Raw genomic sequence first — 19,279 nt, 5'->3', positions numbered from 1 at the left:
TAGTACAAAGTACTCTCTACTCCACAAGCAGTCATACCCTGACAAAAAGCTCAAGGGTCAAGTAGTTGGCTGGGAACATAAACAGGTAGCGAAAATGGACTCAGATTCAGACTCAGACTTTGGAATCTTTTTTTGGTGACAGAGAAGATCAAAACATACAGCCAGAAGAAGTCAGCAAAGTCAAAGAGCGTATATCAAATGCCTCCAAGAAAAATATGAATCGGTCTCAGGCCATGGAAGAGCTCAAAAGGAATTTGGAAAAACAAGTAAGAGAACTAGAAGAAAAATTGGGAAGAGAAATGAGAGTGATGCAAGAAAACCATGAAAAACAAGTCAATGACTTGCTAAAGGAGAGCCCCCCCCAAAAAAAATACTGAAGAAAACACCTTGGGGGGGTGGAGCCAAGATGGCAGCTGGAAAGCAGGCACTTGCCTAAAGCTCTCCCACAGGACTCTCCAAACACCTATACAAATGGCTCTGAACAAATTCTAGAACTGCAGAACCCACAAAATAGCAGAGGGAAGCAGGGCTCCAGCCCAGGACAGCCTGGATGGTTGCTGGGTTAGGTCTATTGCATGGAGCTGGGAGTGGAGTGGAGCAGAGCCTGGAGTGAGTCATGCCAGGACCAGCCAGACCGGGAGCTGAGTGGAACAGGCCCTAGTGCCCTGAATCAGTGAGCTGTGGCAGTTACCACACTTCTCAACCCACAAACACCGAAGACAACAGAGAAGGTTAGTAGGAAAAACTGCAGGGACAGAGTGAAAGGAGTTTGCGGTTTGGACACCTCCCTGGGGGGGGCAGCAGAGGTGGTGTAGCTCTGAGGACAGAACTACAGCTGCAGTTGCTTCCAGCCCCAGGCCCACCTGGTGGGAGGAATTAAGTGGTGGATCAGAGCGGGAGTGCAGAGCCTGCTTAGATCTGAGTTGTGGTCTGGGCTGGTAGTTCTTGGGGGAGGAGGAACGCTGGTGTGGCAGAGTTTGCTGTGTAGAAATAGCTCTGAAAACAACAGGGCAGCCCCTCAAGCTTGGGACAAAACACTCTCTACTCTAGAAGCAGTCATACCCAACGAAAAACTCAAGGGTGAAGTACTTGGCTGGGAACATGAACAGGCAGCAAAAACAGACTCAGATTCAGACTCAGACTTTGGAATCTTTCTTTGGTGACAAAGAAGAACAAAACATACAGCCAAAGTCAAAGTCAGAGTCTACATCAAAAGCCTCCAAGAAAAACATGAACTGGTCTCAGGGCATGGAAGAGCTCAAAAAGGATTTGGAAAAGCAAGTTAGAGAAGTAGAGGAAAAATTGAGAAGAGAAATGAGAGTGATGCGAGAATACCATGAAAAAACAAGTCAATGACTTGCTAAAGGAGACTCAAAAAGTACTGAAGAAAATAACACCTTAAAAAATAGACTAGCTCAAATGGCAAAAGAGCTCCAAAAAGCCAATGAGAAGAATCCCTTGAAAGGCAGAATTAGCCAAATGGAAAAGGAGATCCAAAAGAACACTGAAGAAAATACCTTAAAAATTAGACTGGAGCAAGTGAAAACTAGTGACTTTATGAGAAATCAAGATATTATAAAACAGAACCAAAGGAATGAAAAAGTGGAAGACAATGTGAAATATCTCATTGGAAAAACCAGTGACCTGGAGAATACATCCAGGAGAGAGAATTTTAAAATTATTGGACTACCTGAAAGCCATGACCAAAAAAAGAGCCTAGACATCATTTTTCAAGAAATTATCGAGGAAAACTGCCCGAATATTCTAGAGCCAGAGGGTAAAATAGAAATTGAAAGAATCCACTGATGGCCTCTGGAAAAAAGATCCCAAAAACTCCTAGGAATATTGTTGCCAAATTCCAGAGCTTCCAGGTCAAGGAGAAAATACTGCAAGCAGCCAGAAAGAAACAATTTGAGTATTGTGGAAACACAAACAGGATAACACAAGATCTAGCAGCTTCTACATTAAGTGATTGAAAGGCTTGGAATATGATATTCCAGAGGTCAATGGAGCTGGGATTAAAACCAAGAATCACCTACCCAGCAAAACTGAGTATAATGCTCCAAGGCAAAATATGGATTTTCAATAAAATAGAGGACTTTCAAGCTTTCTCAGTGAAAAGACCAGAGCTGAATAGAAAATTTGACTTTTAAACGCAAGAATCAAGAGAAGCATGAAAAGGTAAACAAGAAAGAGAAAGCATAAGGGACTTATTAAAGTGGAACTGTTTTGTTTACATTCCTACATGGAAAGATGATGTGTATAATTCATGAGACTTTCCTCAGTATTAGGGTAGCTTAAGAGAATGTGTGTGTGTGTGTGTATATATATATATATTGAATTGAATATGAAGGGATGAGATCTAAAAAAATAAAATCAAATTAAGGGATGAGAAGAATATATTGAGAGAGGGAGAAAGGGAGAGATAGAATGGGGTAAACTATCTTGCATAAAAGTGGCAAGAAAAAGCAGTTCATTGGAAGGGAAGAGGGAGCAAGTAAGGGGGAATGAGTGAATCTTGTCATCGGATTTGACACTCAATTGGGTATCTTACCCCACATGAAAGTAGGGGGAAGGGGATAAAAAAGGGGGGACAATAGAAGGCAGGGCACATGGGGGAGGAGGTAGTCAAAAACAAACACTTTCGAAAAGGACAGGGTCAAGGGAGAAAATTGAATAAAGGGTGATAGGATAGGAAGGAGCAAAATATAGTTAGTCTTTCATGACATGAGTATTGTGGAAGGGTTTTATCCTACTCAAATAATTGTCACTATACTAAAAAAATCTCTATTTCTCCTTCTTCTTTTCATCCAAGCTGCTGCCATCAACCTAACATGGAGGGAGAGAAGGAGAAAAAGACTCTCACAATTACATGCCTTATCGCTTTCATGTCTATATGCTTAACTTGTTTCAACCTAGCTAACTGGCAGTGTTTCTTCTAACTGGAGTTCCTGCACCTTTCTATTCTCAGCCTCTTGAGTGTAGGAACTTGGTAGTAGCTTTTTTTAATGCTTTGAGGAGGGGCTAATTTCTACTTTCTTCCTCCTTTTCCCAACCTGATGGAACATAATTCCATTAGAAGGGATTCTAGGCCTTTCAGTGTTTTGGTGGCCTAACCCTATTCATGCTGTCCCCCCATATGGAGGCTATCCAAGGATTCCCCCAGCCTATCCCCTATTCCCTTGGCATTTCTTTTGGTATCCTGCCTGACTATAACAATTGTAAGATCCAGAATTCCCCTGTACCCCCCCCCCCCATAACCGTGAGGTGTTCTTTTGAGACCTATGGAAGAGGCCAAAGAGCTTAAGATTGATTTTAGGTAGTAGTTTAATCAGTCATTATGAATACTTACAAATAGGGGCAATCTTCTATCTGGGGTGACTGCCAGACACTTCAGTGGATCCCCCCTCAAAGAACCCCCCAAATCCACATGGTAATTATAGAAAATAGACAAAGACAGGAGAAGCTAGGGAGTGCATCACTACTGATTGGTAGATATTTTTGATTTTCTGCTTAGTAACGAGCTTGGGAGTTAAGCCATTGGTATGCCCAAATATAAGTTTGTGTACCAATCATGTCCAGATCACGATACTCTTGTTTTGACTTTCACAGGTCGTAGTATCTTAAGTTATGACTCAGTGTCTAAAATATACATGCTGTTTCTCATGGCAAAAACACAGTTTTTCCCTCCTATCTCAGGAAGTCCTCATTAAGATCCTTTTAGGTACCACTTATTCTATAAAGTCTTCCCTCCTGTCCTCCTGGAATTTTTCAAGCTACTCTCACTTTTTCCAAGTGATATTATAGTTATTTGTGTATCTGTCTGATTGTCCAATTCAATCATCATTCAGTTGCTCCTTGAGGGTAGCAGCTGTAGCACTTTCATCTTTGGTGTCACAAGAACTTAAAGCAACATCTTGTACATAATAGGCATGGTTGATTTGAATTACTTTGTTTATTAAATTCTTGTACTTATTATATTTATTACAATCATTTCACTAAGAAAATAAATATTTTTTTCTTACTAAAAACCAATGTGTTTTTCAAATGGACAATTTAGAATTGTTGCACTTAGCAACAAAATTAAGAACCATTGTGATTCTTTTCCATGTGTTTATAGTAAATGTCTTGCTCATATAAAGGAAATTAAGTTAAACTTTTTAAGAGAACTGATTTTTAACGTCTCTTTAGACCATACTTAATACTCCCCATATAGCTGGACTTGTTAAACCTTAGGAAAGGAGGTTGGATATGCTCTACTTTATGGCAAATTTTAAGTGGGTGTTTTTTTTTAATGTTTGTGTTTTGAGATATAGCAGGTGTTCAGAAGTGCTTTGGCCCTTGTGGTGTAAGGACAAGATGTCAATCAAGAAGCATTTATTAAGAACTTACTATGTTCCAATCTCTATGTTAGGTACTAGGGATCTAATGAAATAAATAAAATAGTCCCCGTTAAAGAAACTCACATTCTATTGGGAGAGGCATTGTGTACATATTAAAATACTTTTCGCATTCTTTATATAGTATATTGGGGATCTACTATACTATATTTGCCTTTGAATATATATATGATACTTAACCTATCTTCACTTTAGTCTTCCCCATTTGCAAAATGAGTATTATTTTATATATTAACCTGATGTGAAGGTTAACATCATGATGCTATTTTTCTTTTTGCAAAACCTTTTCCTTGGGAAATACATGTTTTTAAATTTTGTTAACTCTTCTGGGATTCTAAGGTTTGAAATAGTAAATTGATAACTAAAAAAGTGGTTGAATGGCATTGAAGATTTTTAGTCTAGCTTCCCAGCCTTATTTTATTATATAAATTGAATGCTAAAAACCTGTAATTTTGGAAATGAGACTTTTTTTTGCGCAAACTTGATACCTTAGTAAATGGGAGGAGTGGGCAAAGGCAGAAAGTTGGGAGTGGTATATAACATTTTCCATAGAAATCAAATCTGGGTTCTGAACATGAGCATTGTGATGAGGTTTGCCTTCTTCTAAGAGGCCCTTAGAGATGACTATATGGTAATGAAGTCTTACCTACTTGTAGGAAAGTAAAAATTTACCTGTTAATTCTCAGGGACTATAAAAACTTGGTGTTTTCTTTAAAGTGATTAGGGAACTCTATAAGTATTTGTGCAGGACTTGGAATTCCTCAACATGGCTGTAGAGTAGTGCAGATAATTTGTATATGCTTCTCAAGGTTTGAAGGAATTGGTTTAGTGTCTCCCTGCAACTACTTTAACAGAGATTGAGTTCAGGTGCCACTAGGGATGCTTTCCCCACACCACCAAGCTGGCTTGGTGACAAAGCCACAGGTCCCTTTCCAAGAAAATGTGAGTATTGACCTTACCCTCTTAATCTTGGTAGGGGAGCTTTCCATAATTATTATTTGGGAGGAAGGACAAGGGGAACAATGGGGAACGTTGTTCCTGTTTATTGAATAGCTGTGAATGCTTATGGTTATACTCATTTTGCTTCCCTTTTCTTCTTTCTCCAAAGCCTAAATTTATTTGTTGATGGGAGACATGGTATTGGTAGAGAGAACATGATTCATGTTGGGAGAAGTGGGGAGGGAGAAACAAGGGTATGCTATGTTCTTTTTCCCCTCAGGATGTACTGAGCTTTGCATTTAAGTTTGGTATATTTTAAACAGGAATTGTTATTGAACTTCTTATCTCTGGTAATGCGTTTGACAGACTTTCTCATGTGACCCTGGCAGATAGAAAATTTGGAAGAAACAGGGATAAAGTGAACCAAGCCTTCTAAATATTTTCCCTCAGCAAGTTTGGACAGGGAAGCTGGACTAGAGAGGTATGAATGAGAAGATAATCCAGCTAGGTGCATTCAGAACTAGTTGAATGGAAGACCCCAAAGAGTAGGCATTAGTGATTTAATGTCAATTTTGAAGTAATTCTCTGGTGGAATGCCTGGGGCATATTTTCTCAGCTGTATGCTGTTTAACATTGTTATATATTACTTAAATAAAGGTATAGACAGCATGGTTATCAAATCAACCAATGATTTAAAGCCAGAAAAGACAGTTAAGACCCTGAATCATGTTAGGAATCCAAGAATATTGGGTCAATTAAATAAGATGAAATTTTTTAAAATTTAGTTTTAGTTTTCAACATTCATTTCCACAAGATTTTGAGTTACAAATTTTCTCCCCATCTCTACCCTCCCCACCCCAAGATGGCATGTATTCTGATTGCCCCTTTCCCCAGTCTGCCCTCCTTTCCATCATCTCACTCCTCCCCATTCCCTTTCCCCTTACTTTCTTGTAGGGCAAAATAGATTTCTGTACCCCATTGCCTATATATATATATATATGTATATATATATATATATATATATATATGTATATATATATATATATATATCAATAAGATGAAATTTAATGAATAAAAATGTAAAATCTTATGTGGTTTCAAAAAATCAATTTCACAAGTATAAGTTAGGAGAACTGTTGCTGGATAGCAGTTCACCTGAAAAAGATCTCAAGCTTAAGTAATATAAAGTCAGTGGCAAAGGTAATGTGACCTTAGGTCTGAGTAACAGAAGCATAGGGCCTAGACATAAAGAGGAGACAGTTCTACTATATTCTACCCTGATCAGATCACATTAGCAATATTGTTTTCGGTTCTGGGTGCCTCAGTTTAGGAGGTTGAGGACACATTGAATGTCCAGAGGAAGTCAGCCATAATGATAGAGCCTTGAGATCATGCCATAAAGAGATTTGGTTGAAGCAACTAGTAATATTTAGCCTAGATAGAAGTAGAATGGTGGGAGAGGGCAGAAAGGAGAAGTTGGAAGATAGTTATTTTCAAGTGTTTGGAAGGTTGTAGTATGGAAGAGGGCATACGTTTGTTTAGCTTGACCTTGCAGAGCAGGCTAGGATTTCTGAGAAGCCAAATTGTGCTTAATTTGGGGACCAACTTTTGAACAGTTGGACCTACCAAGGATAGATTAGGTTGCCACGGGAAGTGGTTGTTTTTTTTTTTCCTCACTAAAAAAGCAATAGCTAGAATACTACTTGTTAGGTATAGTGTAGTGTGAGGATTCTTGCCCAAGTACAGGTTGTACTAGATGACTTCTCACCTCCCTTCTAACTTTTAGATTCTATAACCTTGTAAAAGTTTGCAGCCAGAGGGACAATATCATAGACAATATTGTAAATGTTTGCACGAAGGCAGCAATGTTTTTGATAATAGAAACCAAATTGGCAGTGTAACAGTATGTATTTTTTTTAAAATAAAAAAGGAAGTGTGTTAATAAACTACAATCTCAAAATAAGTGTAGAGGTGACAGTAGATTTTTTTCAGGTGAAAAAATGAAGCTAGTGCCTTAGGTAAAACAAAGCTTTGCTATATTTTTTCCATGTCAAGCTAAAATCTGATGTTCAAAATATTACTTTTGACTTTTTAATGTATTCTGTTTAAAATTATATGTATGTATGTATGTATGTATATATACATATATATGTATACATACATATATATTATACACATACACACACACTCACATACCCCTTATGTTAAATGTGTAATTTTTCTTGAAAATCTACTGACAAGTAGCAAAAGCATTGAGGTAACACTTATGAAGCTGAAAAGTTTGCCTTGCCAATAATGGCTTAAAAAAATTAAAAACCTTTTCTTTTTTTTTTCTTGGTCTGAACCTGTGATTTCATTGGTCTAGGGACTTATGATTGGGAAACATCCTCCACTGGTACAGATCAACTGTAACTTGTCAATCTAATGAGTTGTGTACTTTGTAAGAGACTTTGCCCAGTGTCATACAGCTATTATGTGTCAGAGATTGGACCTGAAGGTCTTCCTGACTCCAAGGTTGGCCTTCAGTCCACTATGCCATAGTATCTCTTCTCTATAATTTAACTTCAGAATCTAACTTAACTCAGACTGTTAATTGTAGATGTGTTTTGATTTACATATAAGACTTAATGTCACCAATTATCCGATGGACATATTCAATTATATTTCCATAGGCATCTCAAATTCAACATTTCTGAAACAAAGTTCATTATTTTCTCCCCCAAACCCATTATCTTCCGAAGTTCCCTACTGTTGTCAAGGACCTCAACTCACCATCCTTCCAGTGATCCTAGGTTTTCAACTTTTAGTGTCATTCTTAACTCCTCATTCTCACTCACCCCAAATATCGTATCAGTTGCCAAATCTTGTTATTACTATCTCCACAATATATCCTATAAACTTTTCCTTTCAATACAGCCACCACCTTTCCGGCCTTTATCATTTTTTATTTAGATTGTTACATTAAGCTCCTAATGGATGTCTCTTCTAGTCTGTCCTCACTCCAGTTAGTCTTCCACACAGTGGAATCTTTTACATACTTTGGCACACATTGCCAAAATGACTGTCCTAGATTCTGGGTTTGACTGTGTTACTACCTTACTCAATAAACTCTAGTGACTCCTCATTATCTCTAAGATCCAAATACAAATTCTGCTGTTTGATATTTAGAGCTCTGGCTACCTAGCTCCATCCTACCTATTCAACCTTATTACACATGAATGCCCTCCATGAAATCCAAGGTTCTGTCATACTAATAACTTAGTTATTGTTGTTATCGTCTGCATGAAGCCTTTCCTGCTCCCCTTAGCTGTTAGTGTCTTCTCTCCGAGGTGACCTTGTATTTGATTTGTGTGTCATTTCTATAAACTTATCTATGTGCGTACTTTTTCTTGTCCTTTAGAATGTAAATTCCTTGAGGATGTGGACAATTTCACTTTTGTTTATGTATTCCCATCATATAGCACAGTGCTTAGTACATAGTGGGTGCTTCATAAATGCTTATTTACTTATTTTTTAAATGCTACACACAGAGCCTTTCACAAAGTTATACTCCAGTGCCTCATTGTGTTGTGGAAGTTACCATGGGTTCTTGGATGGTATGCCAACACATTGCAAGTATTGGCAGGCTCTACCACATTGCAAAGGCTTCAAGTATAGTCTTTCCTTCTGAGGCCTAGCTTAGTTAAGTATGGGGAAATTAATCACCACATCACTTGATGATGAATTCTTTGGCCAAAGCAACCTCCAAAACAAACGAAAAATACAAAATGCCCTTCAGTTTGTTGTGATTCTCTTCTGTTTCTGCAGTGATGATAGCAGTGGTAGAAAGGGGGTCAGAGTGCTAAGAATCACATAATTCTGTGACTGAAAACTTTAACTTAGCAGTTAAGATGCTTCTTCAGTTAATAGGCATACTGCTGCAAGAACTGAAATGTATCAATCTTGATGTTATAATTATAAACAAAATTAGTATACTAAAGGAAGTTGTAGCCAAATGAAAATAAGGCTCCTTAGAGAGGCCAAAAAAATGTTGGTACTATTGTGTATCTACAGGCAACAAGAAACATCATTTCATAAGCTATTTAATCATCTTATATTACAATGGGTATAGTAAGTATTTGCAAAATACTGCAACGAAAATGATTGCTACATATGCACTAATATTATGTAGTAGATGAAAAAGTAGAGAAATTCTGTCTAGAACTCAGTAAGACCCTCCAAATTAAAACAACATACGTGTTGATACTCAGAGACTTCAGTGCAAATTTAGAAAAAGAGAAGGACAGAAGAAAATGTTGGAGAACATATCAGAAATGCAGAATGAGAGTACAGTGAAGATGACAGAATTGGAGGAAGCATTTTTGCCTACCTCACCCAGCACGCCTTTTCTACAGTGACCTAGAAAATGCACTAGCCTGAATTTTGATCAAGAAAGTAAAAAAAAAAAAGTCACAGTAAGTCATTCTTCTAGACCAGGGCAGCTTAGGAAGACAGACAAGTCTTTGGTCTCTATGGATGGAGGCTGGCAAGGAGTATGCATGGTAGCAGCAGCAGTAACCAGGAATGGAAAAAGGGCTAAGAAAAGGATCAGGGTAAGAAGTACCCAATACTAGGTGCCATCTTGCAGCTTTGTCATCCATTACCCAGATCTGGGCCACAGATCCAGGGAAGTAAGATGTTGTTGTGAGCATGAGCCTTGGCTTTTTAATGAGCAGGGAACAAGTTCTAGACTCTCATCCCCAGAACAGAGCAGTTGGTACTCAATTCTAAACTTTAGCCCAGTGCATAAACCTGCAGTGGAATAAACAGGGCAATAATCCTACATCAAAGGGGAACTGAATCACTTTGAATCTGCAGAACCTCCCATTGGGCTAACAGTGGCTCAATTCAGTAGCAGTCTACTGAAAATCTACCACATACAATCAAACACACCCAAATTTGGGCCAGGAACTTGAAGAGCACAGACCAGAAGGGCAGTGAACAGACCTTTCCCCAGATCATATGACTTTGGAATCACTGAAAACTTGCAAGCTCCCAGCTTGAGCTGTGAAAACAGCAGAAAGATATGAAAAGATAGAAGATCAGGAAACATCCCCTCCAGAAGTATGCAGAGCATACTAACATAACATACTAACAAAGTCCAAAGTCAAGGAAGAAGAGTAGGGAAAATAATCTCACATAAATGAAGTGCTCAAGGAAGCATTTATGCAACTGCAAGAGAGAAGGCAGATGGGGAGAGTGGAAGACACTTGACTCTTGTCTGAACTGGTTAAAGGAAGTAAGAGTATACAGACACACGTAGCTGGGTACAGAACATTCATCTTACCCAACAGAGAAGTAGGACAGAAAAGAATTATGGGAAAGGAGGTAGGGAAGAAGCAGGGTAGCTTAAGGCAGGCAGTGATCAAAAGGCAAACAGATTTTTGAGAAATGTATCAATGGTTAAATGGACAAGGTTAAAAAAAAAGAGAAGGATATATAGAAAATAGAATGAAGGGAAACAATGCATTTATCAGTCATAATTGTGAATGTGAATGGGATTAACTTACCCATAAAACAAGAGGATAGCAGAATGGATTAGAAACCAGAATCCAATAATATGTTGTTTACAAAAAACACACTTGAAACCAAAAGATAGCACAGAGTTAAAATAAAGGATTGGTGAAGAATCATATACTTCATCTATAGCAAAAAAAAAAAAAAAAAGCAGAGGTAACAATCATGATCTTAGACAAAGAAAAAGCAAAAATAGATCTGATTAAAAGAGATAATCATGGAAACTGTTTTTTGCCATAAGATATTATAGACAATTAATATCAATACTGAACATATATACATCAAATAACATATCATCTAATTCTCAAAGGAAAAGTTAAGTGGGTTACAGGAAGAAATAGAGAGTAAAGTTGTAATAGTGGGGGACTTCTACTTACTCCTCTTAGACCTAGATGAATTTAACTATAAAGTAAACAAGAAAGAAGTGAAGGAGATGAATAGAATTTAGAAAAGTCAGATATGATAGGCCTCTGAAGAATATTGAATAGAAATAGGGGTATACTTATTTCTCAGCTGTGCATGGCACCTTCACCAAAATTGACCAGGGTCCCAAAAGCTTACAAACAAAAAGCAAAAAAGTAGAAATATTAAATGTAATAATACTAAATACGATACAAATTACATTTAATAAATGACCTTTGAAGGAAAGGCAAAACATTATTGGGTAACTAAATACCTTAATCTTAGAGAATGAGTGGGTCAAAGAACAAATCCTAGAATGAATTAATAATTTCATTAAAGATGGCAACCATGAGACAATATAGCAAAACTGTGGGATGCACCCAAAGCAGTACATGTAGTAAGTTTTATATCTCTAAACACATTAATAAAAGCAAGAAAGAACAGATCAATGAATTAGGCATGCAACTAAAAAGCTAAAAAACCTCTATTAAATAAAATACTGTCAAGGAATGTTAGCTTGAAATGTTAGCTTATAGCAATAAGACAAAAAATATTACAGGATAAGAATTGGTAAAAGGAAACAAAACTATCACTTTTTGCAGGTGATATGATAATTTACTTAGAGAGGTAATTAAAAAGCTAGTTGAAACAATGAACAATGTCACCAGAATTGCAGAATAAAAAATAAACTTACTTAAAATCAGCTACATTTCTGTATACTACCATCAGGTAGAGATAGAGAAATTTCATTTTAAAAAAATCTCTTCAGACAGTACAAAATACTTGGGAGTCTGCATGCCAAGACCCACGCAGGAATGTTATAAACACAATTGCAAAATAGTTTTTGTACAAATTAAGGCAGATTTAAATAACTGGAGAAATATAATTGCTCATGGGTAGGACAAGACAATGGAATAAAAATGATCATACTAACTAAATTAATTTACTTACCCAGTACCATACCTATTCAGTTGTGAAAAAGACTGTAGAACTATAAAAGTAGTAGCCAAATTTGTATGGAGGAACAAAAGGTCAAGAATATCAAGGGAGTCAATTTAAACAATGCAAAGGAAGGGGACCTACCAGTACCTGATGTCATACTCTACCACAAAGCCATAATTGTCAAAACAGCTTTTACTGGGCAAGAAATAAAGAAGTTGATTATTGGAATAGATTAGGTACTCAGTATATAGAAGCAAATGAGTACAGTACTACATAGTGTTTTATAAATTCAAAGATGCCAGTCACTGGAGCAAGAACTCACTATTTAACAAAAACTGTTGGGAAAACTGGAAAACAGTCTGGCAAAAACTAAATGTAGACCTACATCTCACAACATATACCAAGATAACTCCAAATTGATATGCAATTTAGACCAAAAAAGTGATATCATAAGTAAACTAGGGAAGCATGGAAGAAATTACCTGTGGATTACCTATGGATAGAGGAATTGCCTATGGGTAGGGGAAGGGTTCATGACCAAACAAAATAAATGTTTATTGACTGACTGATCAAACAAGATATATAGAGATAAAATGGACAATTTTGATTACACAAAATTAAAGTTTTTGCATAAAGAATGCCAATGCAGCTAAAATTAGGAGAGAAATAGGAAATTGGGAGCAAATTTTTGCAGCAGGTTTCTCTGATAAAGGACTCCTATCTAAGAAATACAATAAATTGAGTCAAATATTTAAGAATAAGATCCATTTCCCGATTATAAATGGTCAAAGAATCTGAATAGGCAATTTTCAGAGGAAGAAATCCATGATATCAATAGCTGTATGAAAAAGTGCTCCAAATCACTAATAATTAGATAAATGTAGATTAAAATAACTCTGAGGTATAGCCTCACTTCCCATCAGATTGGCGGTGGTTGTTGTTTAGCCTTCATTTTCAAGGAGAACCAATAACATCACAGGGTGATGACTTGCATGTGAATTAGATTTAAGTGAGGTAGAGTTGCACAAAATTGTCAGCCTTACCTGTTTCTTGCAGTCATCAAAGTCCAGTGGCAAGACAAAAGTCAAGATGACTGATGATGGCCCAAGATATAGTGGACCTTGGCTTCTTTGATGTCTGATCAAGCCCTAAGTGCTCCACAGAGCCTACTTTAGCTGTCTTTGTGGCCATTGGAACAAACTGTCCCCATTTGCCCATTTCACTGCCAGGGAAGTCTTCACATGCTCGGGGTAGACATCCCCCTAACTCAGTGACAGGTTTGAGGACCTATCAGGTTACCCTCAACTTGGTTTAGCCTATCTGCCGAGGCAGTTTACCATGATTTGGCTGCTGTCCACGCTACCACTAGCTAGCATAATGGATAAAGAATTGGCCCTGGAATCAGGAGGACCTTAGTTCAAATCCAGCCTCAGACACTTAGCTAGCTGTGTGACCCTGGGCAAGTCACTTGATCCTGTTTGCCTCAGTTTCTTCATCTGTAAAAGGAACTGGGGAAGGAAATGGCAAACCACTCTAGTATTTTTGCCAAGAAAACCACAAATGGGGTCACAAAGAGTCAGACGTGGCTAATTGACCAAAAAAAATCATTTTGGTAATGTTCACAAAAGTAGAAAATTACTACTTGGATAGATGAGGGGAAACAGGTACATTAAGGCACTGTTGGTAGAAGTGTAAACTAGTCCGACCATTATGGAAAGTTATTTGGAACTGTGTCCTCCAAACTATTAAACTGGGCATAACTTTTCACCCAGCAATACTGTCACTGGACCTATACCCCCCAAAATTAAAGAGGAAAAGGACCCATATACACAAAAGTATTTATTAACAACTTTTTTTTGTGGTGGCAAAGAATCAGAAACTGAGGGGCGGTTATCTTTGTTGATGCCCAGTTATCTGTTGTATTTTGTTTTTATTATTCCCTTATGTTCTTCATAGGTATGAGTAGTAATATAGATACGCTTATTTTTTTGTGAGTTTATCTTATGGCCTGCTCCTTTTCTGAAGTTATTTATTACCTCAATTTAATTTTTTGTTGTTGGCTGGCTGCAGTTTTCTGGTTACAATTGTGTGTTAAGATGGACATTCCTGAAGCATGTCAATAGCTTAAGACTGCAGATATTTGTATATGTGTATGTATATGTTTGTATGTATTCACATATCTATGTATATGTTATTTAACCCTCTAATTTTTTAAGATGAAATTATTTAGTCTCTGTTTAAATTTTAGTTCTTTCTTCAGAGTCCCTTTATTGAGTATAATACTTATTGTAGTGTAGTTGATAAAGAATATATTTAATATTTCTAGCTTTCTTCATTTGTTTGAGTTAATTTTTATGCCGTAGTACAGTTAGCTTTTTTTTTGTAAAGATGCCCCGCGCAGATGAAAAATATGTATACTTCTTTTTATTCCCATTGAATAATCAACAGAGATCTATTATATAGGGCATCCAAAAGTCTCGGTGCAATTTTACACTGTTAAAACTGTACTAAGACTTTTGAGACACCTCGTAAATGACTTCTCTGAAATTCTATTGAGGTCCTCGTATTTATTTTTTTTTTGTTACATTTTTCCATGTTTAAAGGAGCATATTGAAACCTCTATTGTAGTTTGTTTTCTGTTTCTCCTTGCAATTGGATTAACTTTTCCTCCAAATACTTAGCTTCTCTGCCATTTGATACACATATATTAAGTATGTATTATCTCGTCTCCATTGCCTTCAAAAAGTAATTTCCCTGCTAATGTCTTAGCTATCAATTTTAACGTTGTTTTATTTGAGATCCTGTGACCCCTGCTTTTAAAAATTCAGCCTAAGAATAATAAATTCTGCTCCAACCCCTCATTTTAGCTTTTTCTGAATCTTCATGTTTCAAAAATATTTCTTATAAATGGCATATTGTTAGATTCTGCTTTATTAATGCAGTTTGCTAAAATCTTCTATTTTATGGGTAAATTGATTCCATTCATTATCATAGTTATTATTGTTAATTGTGTATGTCCTCTACTAAATACTTTTTCTTCTCTTTACTCCCTGGTTGACTCTTTATAGTAAAGAAAGAGGTGCTAAAAGTGAAGTAATGTGATCAACTTTAGTAATCCATAATTGAAGAGGTTTTCTCCCACTTCTCTTGCTCTTTGCATTACTCCAGCCCTTGATCTTTATTTTGTTTGGTTCTGTTCACTTCATGACTCTACCTTTGGAAGAACTGAGGTCTTCTTACAATGTTTTATATTGCTATATTACCTAGAAATCAACACCATGTAAATTTAAGTTATATTTATTTATACCTTTTTTCCCTGTCAGCTGAATTCCTATGTGTAGTAGTCATTTTCATTAACTTTTTAGTGAGCATCCATTTTTACTGCAGGCAAATGATTTTCTAAACTTTTTCAGTCTGTGAATTCTTTGCAAGGCAAAAGACTGTATGCTTGTATCCATTGTACTCTCCATCCCCAAACAAAGCAAAATTAAAATTTGGAAACTTTAGCAATTTAAGGGATGAATGTTACTACTTTTGGTGCAAGTCTAATGAAATGATGTTTTTTTTTTATTAAGTGTCATATGAAAATGAGAGACATCTTGGCTCAGTGGATTGAAAACTGGTGTCAGAACCTGGAAAAAATGGATTCAAGTGCTACCTCAAACATATACTGACTTTGTGGCCCTGTGGCCCTGGACAAGTCCCTTTCCTCTCAATGCCCCTAAGCAGCTCTTATGTTGTAGAATAGTTGCTAGTCAGCTTTGGTTAATGGCAGTTTCTTCTCCAGAAATTCCCTATTCCAGTGAAATCATTGAACTATAGAAACATAGAGGAAGTTATTATTTCATATCATAAAAAAGGCTTATGAGTATACCATAAACCGTATGAGAGCCCAGTCCAGAGGCCATCAGGAAGAACTTTTTAGGTGACCACTGGCCTTTGGACTACATATTTTTAAAAATACCTTAAGCAAGAGTGTAGCTTCATTGTGGCCTCTTGTGATGTTAATGAGTAATTATAGGGCATGTGAATAACCCATTATAAAGTAAAAAAAAAAAGTAGCCCATGCTTTCATCAAGTTTTATGGTTAAAAATCACTTTATGGACATCATCATAGTTATTGTTAATAAGGAAAGTATTAGCTGGGTACACTGTGAAGGAAAGTTTACTTCCATTTCCCAAGATGGCACAGGTCCAGGAACTGAAGAGATTATGGGTAATTGTGGTGTAAAGAAACAATTTTAGAAATTTATACCTATCAGCACCCACCCCATGACTAAAATGTTGGTATTGGAAAGAAAACTGAAAAGTAGTCTTTGTCATGTGTAAACAGATGACTCTTTAAATATGTTTTAATTTATATTATTAGGCATGATAAATAATATAGATTAGACTAGTTATCAAAGTGTAACTAGGTGGCTCAGTGGATAGAGTTATAAGGCCTGAAGTCAGGAAGACTCATCTTTGAGTTCACATCTGGCCTCAGACACTTATTATGTATAAGACTTTGGGCAAGTTATTTAACCCTGTTTGCCTCAGTTTCTTCATCTGTAAATTGAACTGGAGAGAAAAATGGGAAATCACTTCAGTATCTTTGCCAAAGAATACCCCAAACAGTCAAGAAGAGTCAGACACCACTGAAACATTCGAACAAATTTAGTTAGAAGTGGATAATGTCGTTAGTTTAGAATGGGGCATCAGATGTGAAAAATATGTTGTTCAACTTTGTGTGAGCTGTTAGATAATGGGTAGTTAAAAATGTGCTTTAGACTTGGAAACATAAAGGATTTTTTAAACAGAATTATGATTCCTCTAGCCATCATTTTAGAGTTATCTTGATGTCTAGTAATCTCTAAGTTCTTTTTCACTTATAAATCTATGATCCTATAAACACCTAGATGGGAAGCTAAGTGCTCTGCACACAATGCAGTCTCAATAAATATTACTTATGTACTGCCCCACAAAGTACATGTTAGCTGAACTACACAAAGACACTTAAGAACTAGTTTTTCCTTAAAATACATTGTATTGAGAACTTTTAACATTTAAGATTAAATATTTTGTTAAATTTTATTAATAGCTATAGAAAACTTTTGAGCAAGTTGGGTTTTTTTTTGAATAGACAGTTTGGTTGGATCATTGTGTTTAAGACCAGCAGTAATGTACAATGAGACAGAAAAACTATCCTCTATTCTCTGAGAGTTCTCTCTCCTATCTAAACTTCAAGTCTAGCAATTCTGAGATAGCAAGGAATATTTAAAAAGTACTTATGCAAAAAATTATGAATGCATGTAGTTTATTTTTATTTTATTATTATTATTATTTATTTAATATTTTTAGTTTTCAGCACTGATTTCCACCAGATTTCTAATTACAAATTTTCTCCCCATTTCTACCCTCTCCCCTACTCCAAGATGGCATATATTCTGATTGCACCGTTCCCCAGTCAGCCCTCCCTTCTGTCTCCTCACTCCACCCCCCCATCCCTTTTTCTCTTACTTTCTTGTGGGACAAGATAGATTTCTATGCCCCATTGCCTGTATATCTTATTTCCCAGTTGCATGCAAAAAACAACTTTTTTCTTGAACATCTGCTTTTAAAACCTGGAGTTCAGAATTCTCTCCCCTCTTCCCTCCCCACCCACCCTCCTTAAGAAGGCAAGCAGTTTAGCATAGGTCACATGTATATCATCATGTAAAACCCTTCCACAATACTCATGTTGTGAAAGACTAACTATATTTTGCTCCCTCCTATCCTGTGCCCCTTTATTCACTTTTCTCCCTTGACCCTGTCCCTTTTCAAAAGTGTTTGCTTTTGATTAACTCCTCCCCCATCTGCCCTCCCTTCTATCGTCCCCCCTTTTTTATCCCCTTCTTCCTTCTTTCCTGCGGGGTAAGATACCCAATTGAGTATGTATGGTATTCCCTCCTCAGGTCAAATCTGATGAGAGCAAGATTCACTCATTTCCCCTCACCTGCCCCCTTTCCCTTCCAATTAATGCTTTTTTTGCCACTTTTATGTGAGATAATTTACCCCATTCTATTTCTCCCTTTCTCCCTCTCTCAATATATTCCTCTCTCATCCCTTAATTTGATTTTATTTTTTTAGATATCATACCTTCATATTCAACTCACTCTGTGCCCTCTGTCTGTCTATCTATCTATCTATCTATCTATATGTATATATGTATGTATGTATGTATGTATGTATGTATATGTATATTCCCTTCAGCTACCCTAATACTGAGGTCTCATGAATTACACATATCATCTTTCCATGTAGGAATGTAAAAAAAACAGTTCCACTTTAGTAAGTGCCTTATGATTTCTCTTTCTTGTTTACCTTTTCATGCTTCTCTTGATTCTTATTTTTAAAAATATTCTTTAGTGTCTATTTTCATAGGATTTTAGAACTGAAAAGGACTTTAGGTATTTTGTAGTCCAACTCTGGCATTATTTTACAAATAAAGAAATGAAGCCTCATAAGTGACATGTAGCAAGTTAAATGACTTCTCCAAGGTCAAAATTAGTAGTAAAACAGGGACTAGAATCTAGGAATCCTAGTTCAGTGTCCTATTTATTTTTGTGTTTACCCTTTTGTTAAAATGACATTTTAAAAATATTTAAACTATTTTACATAAGAGTAGTTGGTTTAATTTACTTTTAAAATGTTTTATGTATTTATGTTAAAAATGACAGACTTTTGATATCTAGTATTGTTAGAAGCTCAATTTTAGCAAAGGTATTTTTATCAAGTTTTTTAATATATTTTTTCTTGATTTTTATATTTTAGCTAATTTAACAGGACATGCGGAGAAAGTGGGAATTGAAAATTTTGAACTTCTGAAGGTTCTAGGAACAGGAGGTAAGATTTTTAGGTTGCTTTTTCAGAATGATACTTGTTCATAGATATTTTTCTTACAATACGGTTATAACCAAGTTATAGATGAACAGGTATTTGTTAAGTTTCTACTATGTGCCAGGGACTTTGCTAGTCACTGGGGATATCACTGCAAAAAATGAAATAATCCCTATTCTCAA

General features: G+C 36.3%; 1 protein-coding gene across 1 annotated transcript in view; it reads left to right on the top strand.

Moving 5' to 3' along the window:
- RPS6KA5 (ribosomal protein S6 kinase A5) overlaps positions 1-19,279 on the top strand; it is a 207,503-nt gene that overhangs the window by 32,646 nt on the left and 155,578 nt on the right. Inside the window, exon 2 of the mRNA XM_036735228.1 lies at positions 19,032-19,103. Coding sequence (XP_036591123.1) covers positions 19,032-19,103 — 72 coding nt within the window. The remainder of the gene's footprint in view (positions 1-19,031; positions 19,104-19,279) is intronic.

The sequence above is a fragment of the Trichosurus vulpecula genome, chromosome 8, assembly GCF_011100635.1.
Source record: "Trichosurus vulpecula isolate mTriVul1 chromosome 8, mTriVul1.pri, whole genome shotgun sequence".
Classification (NCBI taxonomy): Eukaryota; Metazoa; Chordata; class Mammalia; order Diprotodontia; family Phalangeridae; genus Trichosurus; species Trichosurus vulpecula.
The sequence above is the reverse complement of the archived record's forward strand: the minus strand, read 5'-3'. Positions and strand labels throughout refer to the sequence as shown.